This window comes from Phyllobates terribilis, unplaced genomic scaffold (genome assembly GCF_046119375.1).
Source record: "Phyllobates terribilis strain yellow unplaced genomic scaffold, ASM4611937v1 Scaffold_4695__1_contigs__length_58091, whole genome shotgun sequence".
NCBI classification, from domain to species: domain Eukaryota; kingdom Metazoa; phylum Chordata; class Amphibia; order Anura; family Dendrobatidae; genus Phyllobates; species Phyllobates terribilis.
In genome coordinates, this window is record NW_027367444.1 from 35,446 (window position 1) to 56,257 (window position 20,812).

Here is a 20,812-nt window from a genome sequence, read left to right on the forward strand (position 1 = left end):
GCCTTACTCTCTGGCAGTTTGCTCTTCTGAATACTAACTTGACTTGTGTATTTCTGGGCAGTAGCCGGAGGGCGCGTGTGATGTGGGATGCATGGGCATACGTACAAATTTCTTGTAATCAATGAGTACAGTAGGTCCCTACCCCATTTAAGGGTCCCACGTGAATACTGTGTGTAATATGGGGTAGTGAAATCAATCATCCATGGGTGGCTATAAATCAATTAATTTTATAGAATAATGTGTGGAGACAGACAGACTAATAATGATGAGGGTGATGTCGTCGACGACGCCGATATCAACGACGACGGTGAGATCGATCCCGGGGTCATATGGGTGGCCGGTGGTGGGGCCTCTAGCGGACCGGCTGGACTACTTCTGGTTCAAGGGGCAGGATGACTTCTTCAGGAAGCGGGTGGAGAAGCACAAGAGCCCGGTGTTCAGGACCAACGTGCCGCCCTGCTTCCCCTTCTTCGCCGATGTCAACCCCATGTCATCACCGTCCTGGACTGCAAGTCCTTCTCAGCCCTCTTCGACATGGACATAGTTGAGAAGAAGAACATTCTCGTCGGCGACTTCATGCCCAGTATCAGCTACACAGGGGACATAAGGGTTTGTGCTTACCTTGATACTCTTGAGGAGGAGCATGCCAAGGTACGAACCCACCGATTTCATTTTCATTCAAATTATATCTATTTGAATCCATACCAACAATGAATCAATTAGCCGGGCGTGACTTGAGTCTATGGTTAATGGGACTAACACAAACAACGATTAACCTAATTCTATTCTATCATGCTTGAGCTATGCTAAATTCTACTCCCTCTATCCTTTAAGAAAAAAATAATTGGAGAGGAAATAGATAGAGAAGGAGGAAGGAGAAAAAATATTATGTATTGAATTAAGATAAAGTAATATTAAGAGAAGAAAATTTGCATTAGATAAAATAAAAATGCATTTAAAATTAATAAGATAGTAATAAATTTTTTTAATCAAAAAAATGATAGTAGTGGAATTGTTTCTAGAAATGAGAAATAAGAAGATGAAAATGGAACAATTGAAAAGGAATACGAGAAAATAGATAAGGGTGAATTCTCTACAAAGAAGCAATGCCTCTTATCAGGAATACACGTTCAGATGCCAATGACACTCTACTACAAAAAATATGGAATCTCAACATCTTTCGAGAATCCAAAATTTTCTGTGCAAGGCGATCTCCGACTGCCTCCCTACAACTGAACGCCTTAACAAATATTTCAATAGAGTTCCGAGTAACTGCCTTTTTTGCGGCGCTCAACAAGAGGACACATCACATTTGTTTTTTGACTGCCCAAACACGGTTGGGAATAAGCTTCATCTTGAACGTTGTATTCGGCATTTCTTTCAATGGACCTTCTCCGGAAACTTTAATGATGATCTTCACAGATTCTTTCAGTCCAATTCAAAACCAGAACAGATGTGTTCCCATGGTCTGCTCTCTTGCATCAAAGAAATTCAGAAATTTTCAATCCTAACACCAACTCCAACAACAACACATTCACACCTGCCAAAACGGCCTTCTTTGACCTTCAAACTGGAACGAATCTACCAAAATAAATCAACCATCATCGTAATCACCTCAATGTCCTACACAAAAACCGAAATCGTACGCTACCTGGAACCGCCCTCCTCCGGGATGGTTTAAAATTAATTTTGACGCTTTGGTCCGCCCCAATAGCACCACGTACATAGGATTTGTTATCCGAGATAAGGATGGAAATGTTATTTCCCTATCCAACTCACGCATCCATAACTGTCCAACTCTTCAAGCAGAGGCTCATGCAACACTTTCACCTATTCGACCTGCTCTCCAACTAAACCTCCTGAATATCATTATTGAGCGAGACAACCTTACAGTTATCAACGCAATTAAACAAATATGGCATATTTCATGACTATTTCGACCATAAATACAAGACATCCAAACCATACAAAAATACTTCCTCAGCTCTACGTTCAATCATTGTTTCAGAGAAAGTAATAAAACAACTGATTTCTTGGCAGGTGTAGAAGGGACTTCCATCGCGCTTGGAATCCTTATTTGTCTACTTAGAAGATCCACAATACCTTATACTTTTTGTCAAGACGGCGGACCGGCGTTTTCAGTGATGCAGCTCTTCGAACCGCCGGATTGTCTCTAAGTTTTTAACTCTTATCCTAGCGAATGAACAAGGACCTAGACTTTAATATATAAAGCAAAATCGCGTGCTCGACTGACAAAGCAATAGAAAACGATAGTTGGAACCAAATTGTTAATTAAGCTTGTTAACAGATCAATTGACAAACCTGTTAACCGGCTTTGAATAGCCATTTCAAATTTATCCCAGATGAAATATATATGTAGGTCATTTCAAATTGTTACAATTGGGCTTTGCTAACACACTTAAGTTTCATGTAAAATATTTTGGGAATCCCTGATTGAGGGCAAGTACATTACATAAATGATAAAGTAGCAAACCGATACACTCCACACAATACGAATGACAACAAAAAGCGATCGATAGCAGATTAATTTGTACTGCATGTGTGTGTTGCATGTGTGTATATAACATAGGTACTGGCCGGCTTGCCAGCTGTGACCTGCATGAGTCGTTTTCAGAGAGCGACGGATAGGGACCAAGTACCTTAGGTATTCAATTAACACATTACTATTTCCTACATTTCACATGCAACGTACCTATCGTTGCAGGACCCCCAGGGCACGTTTTTTGAAAGGAAATAACTACGAAATACATTATACTTGTATACTATATCTTCTATAGTTCCATAAATCAAAGATACTAAAAAGTGTTAGACATGAATATACTAAAAAGGGGCACTTATAATATAGAATATGAATGGTTTTCGGTCTTCAGAATCCAAAAAAAAAAATAAAAAAATTCAGTTTAAAATAATTCGGAAAAGTGCATGTCGATTCCACTTTTCTGCATGGAATTCGAAAGTGCAACATAAGTCCCCAACATCGAGATTCGATATGGTGCTCAATCATTTATGAAAAAATACATAAAGAATACCCCGTTTAAAGAGATTCAACCATCATACAAATTCTCTTGACAATTTAACCGTCTGCTTTCTCTCAAGAAAAAATTCCTTTTAAATCTATCATGGATCGTTGGGGATGGGAATTCCATTTCTTTCTGGGAAGATCATTGGATCCCAGGTACCAACATTAGTATGTTTAAAATGATAACGACCAGAATCTTAAGGTCTCTAACTTTATTACAGATTCCAAAAACATGGGATCACCAAAAACTAACTCAAACACTTCCGGGTCATATAGTAGATAAAATTAAACAAATCTATATTCCGAGGCATTACACTCCAGACACTTTAATCTGGAACCCTACTTCCTCGGGTATTTTCACTTCTCAAACAGCTTTCAAACTAATTCAAAAACATAATCCTCATCAGTTTGATGATAAATTGTGGAAATATGATATCCCGCTAAAATCAAGAATTTTCTTTGGAAAGCATCCACAGACAATCTCCCTACTACAAGAAAGAATTAATAAACACTATCATAATTTATGACATTTGTCAATTATGCAATCAATCTGTTGAAAATACCAATCATCTTTTCTTTGGTTGTAACTTCACTAAGCAAATATTTTACCTTTTATGCTCAAAAACTAATATCAATTATAATATTTCAAATCATCACGACTTCCTTCACTCACTATATTGTTTTAAGAATAATAATTCAAATATCAACCTTGCCATTCTATATCTGGTGGAACATATGGCACACTGGCAATAATATTGTTTTTCGAAATGAAACAATTACGGCCCCCAATACCCATGAAGAGATCATTTCGAGAGCACTCACACAACACAGACTTTGGGAATCCAAAAAGGACGTAAAACTGGACAGTAATAAGAGAAATAACATTATAAAGAATAAAGCTTGGAAAAAACCAGGACCGAATTGGGTCAAACTTAATTTCGATGGTGCAGCTAATAATGGTGGATGCAGTATAGCTACATAATTAGGACCACTCTGGTAAAATCATAAAAGCTCATCAGAATCCTATCCTAACTGTTAACCCACTTCATGCTGAAGCCCTGGCTGCTGCAGTTGGCCTTAGGGCTGCCCAAGCAAATGGAGTGAAGAAAATCATTGTGGAAGGTGACAACCTAACGGTTATCAATTGTCTTCGTGATACGTGGAAAGTTCCATGGGAGATCAAGAACATTATTCATGATACCAAGATTATCTGCAATACCTTCAGTGAAATAATCTACAATCACGTCCCTAGATCTTCAAATGCAGCAGCAGACTTCTTGGCAAAATGTAACTGGGATATCGCAAACATGGATACTGTCACTCAGAAGATCAATAACTTATTGATGCCCCAAAGCATCGTCGACCAATCCTTAAATCTTCCCCGATTCTGGGAGTTTGTAAAGATCATCCGCTCCGATGATTTAGGACTGCCTTTATAGGAGTCCTTTGTATTGCTTGTTAAAAAAAAAAAAACATCGCGTAAATTGATAGTCCTACTGTTTTGAAACACGATTTTTTTTCCCTCTAACTTAGCTTAGGAGCTTTTAGATTTTCGCCTAACATTCTCATTATATTTTTCTCATTGGACTAACAATCTCACAATCAATCCGAATTTTATATTGCCCAGACCTAATGTCCGCTAGACTACATGTTTTTTACCTTGAACATCCTTCTCGAATTTTAAGTCCATCATGAAATTTTATTTAGCTCTGTTTATTTATTTTTGTCATGCTTTAGTAATTCTTTTTTTATTTAAACAATAGTAGTAATACAGAATCGACTCCCCTACACTTTGAATACACATTATTCTTAATGAAATAAGATGGAAATAATAAAGGGATGTAGGAAAAGTATCATTACTAGTGAAGTGGTGGAAATCCATGATGGTTGGAACTCATGAAGTTATTCCAGTGGTGCATCTTCTTCCATAAAGCTCTGATGTTGTCGTTTTGTTGATGTTGGGTGTACTGATGTCAACGCATATCCTGTTTAGCCCTATACTGGCGACGATCCTCACTTCCATAGTCATGAAACTCCGACATAATTGAGCGCTTGCGAGCGTTCATCTACTGAACTGTCTCCCAAATCATCCAACATTGCCAGGAACTCATGAGTCCACCCCACGAAGGTCGGGGCCACTTTGTCATAGAAGTTTTCAATCCACATTTATCAAACATTAGACGTGTACAAGCATCTAAACATAGTTAGAGCATAGTCGCATGATCAACGAATATCGTGGAGACCATCTCCCTAGTGGTTCCATACTTTCTCTGGGCCTCATATGCCTTGGAGTACTTAGATTTAGGTATAGGTGGCGCTGAGCAGTAGATGACACTTTAAAGCTTAAGGGTTGACATATAAAGCTACTACACAGCTAAGTTTAGGAGAAAAGGGATGTAAAATAACCCGGATAGACAGTGGCTGGCGCTGGTTTTTGGTAGCGGGCGCGGATTCGAACATATGCAAGGTGACTGGAGCTGATATGGAGGTGGCGGGTGCCGCTTTGGGATTTCTTCAACTTCTCTTCTTACATGTGGCCATGAGTGCGGCATAGGACAACGAAGGTGGATGGTGAGTGGTTGCAATGCTGGTGAGCTACTGGTTGGTGTTGCTTATGTAGGAACTCCTCTAATTCAGCAACTTCTCAATCTCCCCAAAGTGGCTGGCGCAGTTCCGAAACTCTGCATAACAGATGAGGAGTTTTTTACCCATAAATCACTCTCCATTTGTTATGCGGAGCTCCTGTACTGCGCCAACCATTTTTTTGACCTGCGCGGTTGACAACTATTTTTATCTCTCTCAGTTTTTTTTTTCCACTACTCTTTTAACTCGCTATTTATCCCCCCCCGCATTTTTTGGTTATATTTTTTTTAACTTTAAAGTTGTACAAATACCTAAAGACTGCACAAGGGGCGGCGACCGCTACCTATGTGGCAGCGGGTACCGTTGCGGTGATTTTCTCTGGAATAAATGCGACGGGCGCTGCATTTTAGGGGGCTGATAGCATATGTTTGAAAGGTCGTTAACTCCACCAAATACCGGCTATGCAAAAGTGAGATATAGATCTCTAATTTCGACTATTCCTTAAACTAACAAATATGTAGTTAATAGAATTACGACTCGAATCCTTAGGGATGTATAAAAGACTTGCAATTATACTATTGTGCTAACTATATTAACAAAGATGAAGGGTTTTTTGTAGAACAGATCAATCAACACAACACAACAAACAACTAGACAAACAATCAAAGGAAGGATTTATAGAATGGAAGAAATGCTTAGTCAGATACTATCCATCTCTAGAAGACGAGTTGATCATATAATTCATTCAATACCAACAGTGTAATGTGTTTCTATTCCGACTCGAAAATAACTTGAACCTCAAACTGTGAATTCTAATCCTATCTACCTTAGTAACCATGAAAACGTGAATTGTTCAAACTAATAGAGGAAATAAGCAAGATATGATAGGATATGATGGTAGCAAAGCTCAAACAGATACTAATCTAACCCATTAATCAATTTTCTCTACGATGAACTAGCTCAAACTGATAGTAGCACGACACAATTGCTTCAAAACAATAGAATGCTCAAACTGATACAATCTACCCTAGTGACGGATAAAATCAACACAAAACTAATTGGCCAAACTAGCAATTAGATCAATCAAATCCTAATTCAATTCAAACGCAAGAGAAAAGATAACACAATAGCACAACGTAAGGAATAAAAAATCTCACAACTTTAAATAAACTAGAAACTTTAAGATCCAACTAAGCACAAAAGCTTATTTATTATTCATCTTAGAAAACGATAAACCTAAACTGAATGGGTAGAAAGGTTAGCGATTGGAATTGTTTATCTCTACGCTACTAAACCTACAAATCTCCATATTACCAAAAATAAACTATTAAAATAAGTCTAAAGGGAATAACCAAAGATAGAATTACTTAACCAAAAATAAGAAAAAGGAGAAATTGGGGTCTTCTTCTGACGCAAATCCCCGGGTGTGGAATGACAAATTGCTTGCTCTTCACGTAACATGATCAACAGTCATAGAAACATCTTCCGCGGGCGCGGATCGACCAATTTTCAGCATTTGCGACATTGTATAAAAAACACCATAAGTCTTACTCCAAACTCCGATTACATGCATATTTTGAGGGAATAAAGTAGACTTCAATATCTTACTTCTAGACATGTAATCACCTCATATCAGCATCAGATGTGAGATAACTAACCATTTGAACTTAGTATAGTGTTCTATAACTCAAATTCTTGTCCTTCTTCTTGAACCTGTATTCGGCTTTGACTTCAGTTTTGATCTCCTCTTTAACTCTTCTAAGTCTTCAAAGCCTTATAAATCTCTTATAAATCATCATAATAGCACACTTCATGTAGAATCTTCAATTAATCAAAATGTTCTCTAAAGTAGCTCAATAACACACTAAATACAGTCAAATACTTTCATATACGCACATCTTAAATGTGTATATTAGCAGGGGTTGCTGCCTTTAATTTGAGACTTTACAAAATCAATTCTATGTTTCTAAAATGAGGACACAATCGCCGTCCATGGGGCAGGTGGCCTTGCCCTACCATTTTTACTTTTTTTTTCCCTTTCATGCAGTCCAGTGTTGAAATAAACTACGAAACAAACCACACAAACAACAGTTTGAATGGTAGGGAACTGATTAGTGTCGTTGCTCAACTTCAATTACTTTTTCCCCTTTCCTGCAGGCCAGTGCTAAAATAAACTACGAAACAAACCACAAAAACAAGGGGAAAAATATTACCTTTGTCCAGTGGCCTACCATTCAAACTGTTGAGCTTGTAGAGCGAAGCTAGCCCGAATCCTTTACCTCTGCCCGATGGAAAGATATTACCTTTGTCCGGAAAGATATTACCTTTGTCCGGTGGCCTACAATTCTTGTAGGCCACCGGACAATGGTAGGGCACTGATTAGTGTCATTGCTCAGCTTCAATTCTTGTAGGCAATAACACTAATCAGTGCCCTACTAATCAGTGCTCAGCTTCGAACTGTTATGTTTATCCTCAGTTATGTGTTTATCTTGTGCCACTGATTTGGTATGCTTTAATTCTTGTATCACTCTCTTCGAATATCTTTCCACATGCCAGAGTTATCAAACTAACAGTTTGAATGTTCAAGTTTGCCTCATTTTGAGAGGGAAGCTAGTCCGAATCCTTTACCTCGAGTTTACTCACATCTTGAGCAATCTGATTTACCTGCCTTTCCAATTTTGAATAGTCGCTCTTGTAGTTTCTCTGAATTGCACAACACCTTGGTCCAAATTGGAAAATTCAAATTGAGGATGACATTTCTTTGCACCAACATTTTCATCATGTCATCCATAAAATGGGACGAATTAGAATTCTAACTTTGAGGTCTAGGCGTGAACTGCTGAGCTTGTAGAGGATTACAATGTTTATTATTCTCTAGATCTCTCTGTCACCAAGGACGGGAAACTCTGCAATACTTGTCAGTTGCTCCAAATTAGGAGCTATCAGAGATAAGTGTAATACGATCAACCATCATGTCATCCTCTTGAAACAATGCTCATACATCTTGGCGAGTTTGCAGTAGAGTTCTCTAGATTTCTGGATCAAACACAAGAGGTGAACTATCACCAAAATGGGTGTGAATCCTAAGATAGGTTCACATCAAGATTGGCATAAAAATCACCTATGATATAAATGATTGCCTCCTTGAAAGCAATGCCAATTTGATAATGGCCGAAAAATTGTCATAAGAATTATAGTTATGTAAAAGTCCAAACAACTAAAAATAGGTAGTCCTAGAAAGTAAGTCGAGTCCACATAGAGATAGAATTTATCTTATGTAATGAATATTATATCAAGCATAAGTAATTAAGGGGGTTTTGGTTTGGTTTAACAATCCTAGCATGCAATCAACTAACGAATATGATTGTGAATGTATTACTTGTGAGGTAACTTATCCAGAAACGTATCCACTATTTAGATGACAAGTTTATCCTAGATAGTTATTTAATATCTTTCATGCAATGGATGTCCCAATTTCTTTACTAAATTAATGAACAACACAACCAGATATTATTAGCACTAGATAAATAAATAATGATGAAGCTATCAATGATTCAGTTCAATAGCAACATTAAGGATATGAATATGTATGAATATAAACAAGAATAAAACAACTAGATAGTATGTTAGTTTATAGATCAATTCTCTTCTACACTAAACTAGCACAACCAGATACTAGTACGATGCAGTTGATACTACAATAAAGATATGCATAGTAAAAAAATTAAACCTAATAGATAAAGTAGAGACAAAAACTATTTACTTAGACTAGAAAATAAACCAATCGGTCTCGAACAACAAAAACATAAAATCCAAGCAATAGAGAGAGGTAAAAAATCTTACAACTTAATCAAACAAAAGCTTCAAATGTCTTGCTAGGCAATGGAGGCTTAGCGCCTCATAAAAATCAAAACATAAATTAAGCCTAGAGTTTGGAGGTAGAGTCTCAATCTTTTTCCAACTCTAAGTAACCCTAATATACCTAAATTAATTAACTAGAATAGTAACAAAATGAAACTAGTAACAACCATTAAACTAATATAAGATAATATAACGTTCATGATCAACACGAAAAGGAACAACTGCGGGCGGTGCACATTTAATTCTTCATTTTTTGAATGCTATCATCTCAGGACGGCGGGCGGCGCTGCATAGGTGGTTATGTTGCCAGTATTCTTCAGCAACTTCTTCATCTTCTTGTCTTAAGTCTTCAACTTTGGTCTTTGGTATATGATCTTTAGTCTTCTAAAATGCTCTAAAAACATTGCAGATTCATCTTCAAGATCTTCTATGTGCTTAAAATAACCTATATCATCAATGATAAGATGTTAAAAGCTTGTCTATAAACAAGACATAATCGTGTGTATCACATCTCCCCCTACTTCATGAGAACACACTCTTTCTCCTCCAAATGTTTCAAGTATTGAACCATGGAACCATTCATACTACCTTTTTTCAAGTGTCTGCAATACATCATGCACATTTCAAAGGTCACATAAGAAAATACCAAATGCTAAGTTAGCCCAAGCTTTTCACATCCACAATGCATCTCACAAGTTTCCCAATCAAACCCATTGTCTGCTGATTTGTTGTCTGGATTTTCCTTAGTGTTACAAAAAAATTCTGCACAATTTCTCACCATCAAACCACATTGCCTCAAAGAAAAGAGGCCGAGGAATCTTCAACCAACCGTCATCTACCTTTTAAACATCAAATTGCAGCTGAATCAGAACATGGTCAGAGTCGCATCTCTCAAGGTGTTGAAGCGTTGCCTCAGAAAAGATCTAACCCCATTTCTCATTAAAAAATCCCAATCGAAGCATTCCACAATAAAAACCAACACCTTCCTGCCCATTGTCCTATCTAAACTGATTCCCACTGAAACTGATGATCTCCCTAGTTCACAGATTTTAGTTTCATCTTGAAACATCAAAATCAAATCCATATTAAGAGGACGACCACTTCTTTTACCATGAATATGGGGAACTTGATTGAAATTACCCAACCAGAACCGCTTGTATTATATCCCATGTGATACAAGTGCATCAACTCAAAAGTTAAAACGCTTATCCTCAACTTGTGGCCATCCATAAATACTCGTGAATCGCCACTTGATGCTTCATTAGGGAGATGAACCAACACATCTATATGGTGTACTGTGTACGTTTTAATCTATGTCGTCATCGACTCATCCTAAATCAAACAAATTCCTCCAGATCGCCCTACATAGTCCACCACAAAACAACACTTGAATCCACACTTTCTGCGGACCACGTCCATACCTTTCTGATCACTCTTTGTTTCCATCATAAAAAGAAATTTGGGGGCCTCCCTTCTCTCCAAGACGGCGAGCCGTGCAATTGCCTAGGACCAGTTCCTGATATTTGTAGTTGATAATATTCATGGCTTTGAAAAGGAAGGAGTGTCTCTTTCCTTGTCAAGATTGCAATAGATTATGAAAATGAAAATAAATTTTTTGGGGAAATTCTATGACAAAAAATGTTGATGTTTTACAGCAAAAAATTGTGAAATGATCATTTTGAGTACCGAACAAAATTCAATGAAAATAAACACGAAAACATCAAAAATAAACATTTAGTACTTTCAAGATAACATTGAGGGTTGTTTAGAAGAAAACTAGTTAATCACCTGTACCAAGTACAAAATTAATTTTGATCAAATGTCAAAATAAAATATGAAAGATTAGTGACAAACTTAATGTTTATAACTTAAGTATACAACTATAGATATAAACTACACTTTAGTACTATACGTATATATTATAACAAGAATGTGAGAAATGATGTCTTATACAAAGCTACTATAGTAAATCACTAAAATATAACTTATCTTAACATATAATTTTTTTATTATAATGTCATACATATAATTAACGATAGACTATAAAAAAACTAAAAATTGTGATATTATCTCAAAATATATAAACATGATTATTTATTATAACTAGAGTGTCACATAGGCTCTTTTAATGTGTAAGCGAAACGTAGACGGGAGTACTCGACTTTTACTATGTAGATCTAAGATAGATAATAAATCTATTTATTTTATAGATAATAATACTTACTAGATAATTTTATAAAACCTATCTTTATTTGATAAATAAGATTATTAAAATCTATCTCCAAGTAAATGCATCTTTTTTTACTATCAAATTAATCTTTAAAATCTATCTGTCAAACATTGTGGCTAATGTATTTAAAAAATATTAAAATAATCAATCTAGATAAAATATAAAATAAAAAACTTATATTTTGATTATAAAATTCTATATTTCAAGCATTATGGCAAAAATCTATCCTAATAATAATAATAAAATAATATAATAGTTAAAATTATATCAATTAAACTTCAGGTAATCAAACATAAATTTTTACTTATCAAATAAAATCGAAGTATATAAATTTTATTTTCTAATTATAAAACTAATCTTAAAAGTTTATCTTTAAATCATTACCATTATTTTTTTTAAACAATGATTAGTTAGCCAATCTTGACGAAACATAGAATCGTAATTCTAGAGACGACAATAGACGTGATTACTTTTCTTTAGTAAGTAAATAGGTAAACTTTGAAAAATGAATCTTCTAATTATTAAATGAACCATCCACATAAAATGAGCAACGTATTTACTATTTAGCAAATGAACCTTCCACATAGAATGAATCTCATACTTATTAGCCTTATTCACTTAAAATTAACTATCCGAAAGCAAAAGAACCTCAAAACATTATACAATCACCAATACAAAAATCCAGTTAACCTCTTCCACTTATATTGGACCTCATAATTAATTAACAAATAAACCTTCTTCATACAAAATGAACCGCTCCAGAAAAATTGAACTTTTTCATCAAAATTTTGTTTTCAGGAAAGTAATTCGAAATAAAATTTCTCCATTTTTTGGCTAGTTTATTTCAGCTAAAATTAGTTAATTTTTTTATTAAAAAATGTACATGATTCACAAAATATTATTTTGCCACGTGACATGCTCACATGCATTCTCACTTTTCTTGCCAAGTATATCATTCCACATGGGAGAATCGTTGAAAATCTATCTATATAATACTAAAGCAACAAAAAAAAACAGCCTATGCATCAAGCTTTCATTGATTTGGACAAATGTCATCTTCTTATTCATTGTGCATAATATTTTCCACGTTTCATATTTTAAGAGCATTGTTTTTTTTTTGCACAATATCCACTTGACATCCAATTTGGAAGACATGTGGAAGAAATTATACACCTTTTCTTTACTATTATATGACTAGGATGCTCACTTAATAGAAAGAAACAATGTAATTTAGGAAATCTTTTATGTATTATGAATATGATGTTTTTATTCTGAACTAGAAACAATATTTTCTATTTTATACAAAATCACAATTACAAAGAAAGTATTATATAGACACAATCACTATTATCTATGAAAAAGATTATTTACTTATATTGTCACTCAATATGATATAATTAACATTATTTGTTTATGTATATCTATAAAGTATAATATATCTATAGGTTATTTTAAATATACAGATATTGTATAAACCATCGACACGGATGACTTATGAATCGACATGTGGAAAAATATATTCCAAAAAAACATCGATTTTTTTGCCAAAAAATTTAAGCAAAATTTTTCATAAAAAAGATTTTCAAAAATTTTGACGGCCAAAACTTTTTTTGAAAATTTTCACGACAACAAAACGTTTGAAACACTTTCCCACCAAACATCTTATGATAAATATTCCCGCCAAAATAATTGCGAAATTTTTTCCCAATTTTTTTTATAAAAATGAACGTTTCAAAAATCAGATGAACCACATTTTCAATAAACATGATAACTTATAAATGAATATTTAGTGCTTTTCAAATGAACATTTAAAAGTTTTTTAAATAAACATGAACGTTGGCAATTGAACATAGTGATTACAAAATTAACCCTCCATATAAAATGATTCACTTACTTGTTTTGTTTGATGGTCAATAAAGGAAATCCTGCTCCAGGAGGCAATCCCGCATTATTAAAAATAATAATACTTACAAATTTAAAAAAGAAGATTATGTGAAATCCGCGAATCGCAAAGTCTTGATATGATTCACTTGCTTAACAAATGGTGGACCTTCTGAAAGCAAATGAAAAAATCAAAATGAAGTGAACCTCTTCCACAAACTTTGTAATTAGGAAACAAATATCCTTTCGAAAAAATAAACCACTTAGGAAGAAAATGAATCCAGTAAATGAGAAAATAAACCTAAAACATTTTGGTTGAAATTTTGTGTGTGAAAATTGTAGAAAAAATGTCAAATTTTTTGACGGAACATTTTTTGGCAAGAAAATCAATTGTTAATTACTAAAGCTGAGGTTAAGTCCACTAGTTGTTATCATACTATTGGTCCACCTCACCAATAAATTTTAAAAAAATTCAAATAATTTATCAAATACTTGACACATCATCATAATTTATCAAATAATTTATCAATTCTTAATAATTTATCCCACCCAAGTTGTTACACCGAAAGGATTTAAATTAAAATCTTTTGGTTATGCCTATGGTAGTTTTTCAACATTCTTAATTAAAATCTCTGCTTTGATTATGTCTATGGTAGTTTTTCAAAATTCTTGCTTAAATCCCTTTTCCACTATCAAACTAAGATAAAAAATTAAAAAAATTTAAATCTGTTTACAAAAGCATAATTCATATCATTCACTTAATCAAAATAAGTATTCTTTTGACTCTAGTTTTGGGCTCCGTTCAGCAACACCTAGATGAAATTGTTTTTCATCTAGTTAGTAAATAAACCTCGTTATTAGGCGATGCTCAAATAATACTAATAATAATTAATAAATGAGATTTAGATTTTTTAAATTTTGGAATATTTATAGCTCTAATCCTAAAAGCGGTCTAAAATCAATACGATCAAATTCAAATTAAACAATAAAATCCTCTACAAATGTTGGTCAAGGGGTTGACCCGTTAATCGACATTGACTATAACCTTTGATTGTGTTAACAATTGATCATCGAATCAATCTTAGTAATTAAATTTGAAAATATCTAATAAATAGTATTTATTCTCGTTTAATTACAAGTAACAACTCGCTCACTAAAAACTTATGTAAATATAAGTTAATATTTACAATTAAAAATAAGTAGAAAATATATTTCATAACAATGTTACGACTACTTAATAGAAAATGGATGACGCAGGTAAAGAAGTTTGCAATTGATATCCTGAAAAGAAGCTCAAGGGTGTGGGTATCTTCCCTCCTATCAAGCCTAGATACAATGTGGAACTCCATTGACGAGACGCTGTTGAAGGAATCGACGGCTAGCTACTTCATTCCGATGCAAAAATGCCTGTTCAGATTCCTGAGCATGAGTATCGTAGGAGCGGACCCGGCGTCCTCTCCGGAGGTGGCGGAGTCCGGTTACATGATGATGGACAAGTGGCTGGCTCTTCAGATTCTCCCCACTGTCTACATTAACGCCTTCCAGCCTCTTGTTGAGATCTTCCTCCACTCTTTCGCCTACCCTTTTGCATTGGTCAGAGGTGACTACAACAAGCTAGCCAAGTTCGTGGCGACGGAAGGGCAAGAGATGGTGAAATGGGCGCAGACGGAGGAGTTCGGTCTGACCGAACATCAAGCCATCCAGAACATCCTATTCATATTAGGATTCAACGCTTACGGAGGCTTCTCCGTCTTCCTCCCGACCCTGCTGAGCCAGCTGGGCACTTCCTCCTCTGACCTCCAACAGAAGCTCCGTGACGAGGTCCGGCAGAACAGCACCGCCTCAACCCTCGGCTTTGACTCGGTCAAACGTATGCCCCTCGTTGAGTCCTTTGTATACGAGACCCTTCGGCTCAACCCCCCAGTGCCCCTCCAGTACGGTCGAGCCAGGAAGGACTTCCTCCTCAGCTCCGGCGACGACTCGGTGTTCCAGGTGAAGAAGGGTGAGCTGCTATGCGGCTACCAGAAGCTGGTTATGAGGGACCCAAAGGTGTTCAAGGACCCCGAGACTTTTCTCCCGGATCGGTTTGTTGGGGAGAAGGGCCGTGGACTGCTCGACTACTTGTACTGGTCCAATGGGCCTCAGACTGGAACCCCAGCCCCAAACAATAAGCAGTGTGCTGCCAAGGATACAGTCCATCTCACCGGTTGTCTAATCGTCGCTTATCTGCTCCAAAGATATGATTCCTTCGTCTGCAACTCCTCCTCTGCTGTTACTTCAGCTGTGAAAGCATCCAAATGATATGTTGAATTCAGCTTCTGTGGAATGTGCAACTCAGTGTTGTTAATTTACCTCAGAATAAAATATGGTTTTATCTAATGTATGCTTAACTAGGGGAGTGTAGATCTTTTAGTAATCGGAATCACAAAGATTAGCAAACACTAAATCAATAACAAAATACAAGTTCATAGGCTACAAACCTATGAGATAAAATACTGGAATTTATTAGAAAGAAAAAACCCTCTTTTAATTGATGAATAAATGATGAAAGTGACTCTTACATCACAAAAATATTTAAATAATGAAAGGAAATACTGTTGTAAAATTATTCAAAACCGAATTAAAATATAAATTATGAAAATTTAAAACATTGATCCATTTATAAAAAAATGAGCTAAATGGGCCTAAACTGAAAGAAGTGAATGTTGGGGCGGGTCCCACAGTCTTGTTTTAATCCCGATGAGCTTTTATACATATAAAAGGGAGAAAGGCCCATAAGTAAAGGCCCAAAGATTCTCTCGTATAAATACTAGAATGCGGAGTACGGAGAGGGATATCACATTTCACCCGTACCAAAACTCTGCCAAAATGCAGAGCTAAAAGGCACCCTTTTGTCTTATTACCCTCGAGCATCACTTATTATCTATCCCCTCTTTTGAGATGCTACTGACTTGAGCGTCGGAGAGCCAAATTCAGAGGAAGCCCCCCCTTTCCCCTGGGTTTGGTCTTGCAGGTACATCCTCGAGGACGAAACAAGGACGATAGACGAGCACCCGGTACTCTTGGAAGGTTCAACTGTCTTTACCCTCAGCTCAGGACGAGAAGAGTGGACCTCAGCCACTCGACGAGTCGTGTTGGCTCAACGAGAACTTAGACTTCAACCCTGGCGCCGACCGTGGTTTCTTTCTCACGCACTTAAACAAACTAGTAGTACCGAATGGCTAGCCAAAACAGCGCGTCGAGCAGACGACGTAACAACAACGCACCAGCCAGACGACGTGACACTAGCTCCCGAGCAGGTAACGCCTCGGTAGGCGAGAACACTCATCGGAGCCGCAACATCGCTTTGACTGCGGATATGGCCGAGTTTCACAAATATCAGCATTTTCTAGAAACAAAGAGACAACATGAAGAGATGGAACAACGTCTCCATGAAGAGAACGAGGAAAGGCAGTGTCATTAGGACGAGCTCGCACTAGCCCTGTTGGACGAAGAGTCCCGACTCGCGAGAGAGCGCGAGCTCGCCCATTTAGATTCCCAGCCTCGACGGAATACCCTGAGTGTGTGGCCCGGGCTGTCACTCTGCACCACCCCAATACCTGAACGACCATCTTGCACAACCTCATGAACCCTACGCACCCCAGGCAACCACCTTACGCCCCAACACACCACCCTATGAGCCTCAACGCCCACCTTCACGAATCCACGAACCCTACATGCCTCGGTACATGCCACCCAACTTACACGAACAACGACATCTACCCCCGCGACCCCATGAACAATATGCACCCCAAACCTTTGCTCCAACCATCGTTGATCCTCCTCACAACCCATACACCAACTACATGCCCGAATACCATAGCCACGAGCAGCACATGGGGCTACGACCACATGGCCCATACAATACCTTACCCGCCCCTTATTACGGCCATCAAATCAGTACGTGGTCAAACTCTTGAGGCGGTACTATCTTCGCCGATCACATCATTAACACCCCCGTCTGGGACGACTTTAAGTATCCTACCTCGAAAGAGTATATGGGCAATGAGGACCCTCGGGACCACATCAATCGATACCGTTATGACATGCTGACATGTAACGCTGATGACGCCACCATGTGCAAAGGCTTTCCGAACATGCTATATGGGACTACCCTCTCCTGGATTCTGTCACTCCTGAAACGAATCATCTAGTGTTTCGACGATCTGGAGGAGCGCTTCATCACCCATTTTAGCGCCTCCAAGAAACGTAAAGTGACGATGCTGCAGACCCAGGGGGTCAAACAGAAGGTGGGCGAGACCCTAGAGTCTTATGTACGAAGGTTCACTGCAATAGCGCTCGAGGCGCATGACTTCACCGAGGATGGTGCTAGACATGCCTTCTTCGGGGGACTCCTCGATGACTCTGACTTTAAAGACAAACTGAGACAAAAGATCAACGACTAGAACATATACCTCAGGTACGACCGGATGCTACAAAAGGCCTATGGCCAAATCGAGTCCGACAAAATCACGGGCCGAAACCATGGGGACGAGCCCTCGAAGAAGCGGGGGCACCTACAGGGCACTGGTCAAAAGGGAAACACACCATGGGTATCCAAGAGACAGACCGAACAACACTCGCGGGCTCTCGCCCTCCAAGCACAAGGCCACCAGGGTCAAACCCAATTCCCGGTGCAAAATAAGTTGGCCACTGATGAGGCTAAAAGTTGTTGTGCCTATCAAAGATACCCAACTTAACAAATCCACTAGTAAAGCGGTAAGCAGGGGTCAAATCCCAAGAGAGCCAGAACGTTAGTTTATTTCCTATGGTGCTACCAAGTAGTAACAATGTTTTGTTTATGTGTAATCTTAGTAACTAAGCAATTGAGAAAATGTAAAAGCGATGTTGATTGGGTTGTAAACAATTATGATTATGGAGCTCACTCTTTCTAGCATCAACACATTATTCAATTGGAATGTTGATAATCAAATTCTATTAATTTATATTCTGAATTGGTTAATTCCTTTGTCCTACTCTTTGTTCGTAAATAGCAACTAGTCCAAATAGTCCTAGAGACCCTTATTGTAAGCAATAACCAAGGAAATCCCAAGGTTCAAAAGCACAACAACATAAAGATCAAAGATAAGTAGGCCTATGCAATACCATTGGTAAATCGCCGATACTCGACACAGTTTTATAATCTCTACACAATAAGCACTCTCAAATAGTCTATGCAAATTCTGATTGCTATCTAAAGACAAGACTTTTCAAATCGAATTATCAAGCCTAGCAATATGATGGATAATAATTAACCTAGTTTGCAATCTAGATAAAATCAAGATCAATCAATATAAACAATAAAACACAAGAGATTATAAAACAATCATGAAATTAACTTTAGAACATAAACATAAGAATTCTCACAACAAACCTAAAACAATGGCTTCAGCCTTAAGAGTGAACTATAGAGAACTTAGCCAGACATAGCCATTCGAAAGCAATGAATAATATGGATGAATGATGAGAAAACAAACCAGGGAGGATGATGAAAGTGGAATAAAGGTGGAAGCTTTCTTCTTGGTTGTTGCTGAATTCTCTCTAAATGAATGTGGCAAAAGAATAATGAGATAAAGATTATTCTAACCTAATTTCCTAAGGCTTATATAGTCTCCAATTAAAGGGAATAAAAAGTAAATTCAAATAACTAAAAAGATGTGGAAATAAAATATAAAATCTCGAATCAAATATTCATTTAAAGGCCCGTCCGTGTCCGCGTCATGAACGTGACACAGGGGCCGCGATCGTGACTTTGCTCCAGTTCTCAGGTTCATGGCCGATAGCGATCGTGATAGGGAGTCGCGATCGTGACACCTCAACTGCGGCTAAGTCGCAATCACGGCATTGTTATCTCGGTCGTGACAGCTTCAACTGAGGCTGGATCTTGATCGTGATGCTCCATCTCGGTCGTGACAGCTTCTCCTGAGATGGTCTTCGGTCTTCTACAAGCATCGAGGCAGCTCGGCTTCGCCTCTCGGCTTCTCCTTGGGTGTAGGCGTGGTATACTCCTCTAGCTCCATCCCGAATGCACTAAAAGTGATCACAACCGGGATCTCCATGATAAAACCACTAAATACCGCTTACGAGCATCCCGCTAATCCATAAATAAGCTCCAAACCAGATTCCGGGAATACCACTCGTTAAGAACCTAAACACCACTATTCCTAATCTAATAATCGCTAGTTAACACCATATAATAAGCTCCTATCAACCACTGTGCAAGAGACTGTGGGACGAGGAAGGCAGCAGGCACCCCAAGGTCAATTAGTGTGGTGTGCGAGGCATCGAAGTCGCAGCCACTCGACTTCCCATTGTCGAAGCATTTTCCACGAGGCCCAAGCAGAGGATAGGTGTATCATGGTAGCTCGCCGAGCTCAGGGCCGAGCATGTAACCAATTGCCGCCACCTGCCCCATAGCCGCCCCAATTCCCTAGACCAGATGGCTTCATGGGGACGATAACGGGGCGCAACGAACCTCGACTTCCTAGTTGAAAAGAGAAGAGACGAGCCTCCAACGCGCCCCTTCCCCCAGGAAGGCCAATGATGTTGATAGCTGAATCCACGCATAACCCATACCAGTTATGCTTCTCTTATACGGACGTGGTCGAGTGGACCAGTAAGAAAGCCGATCCACTTATCGTCCACATTCAATTGGGGACCAAGGTTGTTAAACGAGTAATGGTTGACACAAGCAGTGCCGCATACATCATATACTGGGAGGCCTATCAGAAGCTCGGGCTCGACCCTTCTAGACTGCGACCGACAAAAGCTAACCTTGTCGGCTTCACCGGAGACTCAATAAAGGCGTAGGGGGTGGCGACGATTGATATGATTTTGGGGGATGAAGACGGTCCTCGACGAAGCTGCCCTATTGGTTTCCTAGTCATCCCGTTGGCATCGTCGTACAATGTCATCCTGGGACGAGATTCCTTGACACGCTTCGATGCTTTCGTATCTATAAGCCACTTTTGCCTCAAATTTTCCACACCAAATGGCACATGCATTGCAAGGGGCAACCAGGAGGAAAAAAAGACTTGCTACATACAGGCTGAGAAGAACGACAAAAAGGCTGCCCATGCCAATCAACGCTACCTATCCGGGTCGCTCCGCACAGAGGACAAAGCGGACCTGGATCCAAGAGAAGCGAGTAGATCTAGTAGGGGCAAGGAGCATCTGCC

At 38.0% G+C, this 20,812-nt stretch overlaps 1 protein-coding gene across 1 annotated transcript; it reads left to right on the plus strand.

The window, feature by feature from the left end:
• Positions 1-262: 262 nt before the first annotated feature.
• LOC141249514 (uncharacterized) lies at positions 263-15,896 on the plus strand. Its single transcript, XM_073669657.1, is given in 3 exon segments — positions 263-485; positions 488-651; positions 14,853-15,896. Coding segments are annotated over 3 exon segments (1,431 nt in total).
• Positions 15,897-20,812: the final 4,916 nt, after the last annotated feature.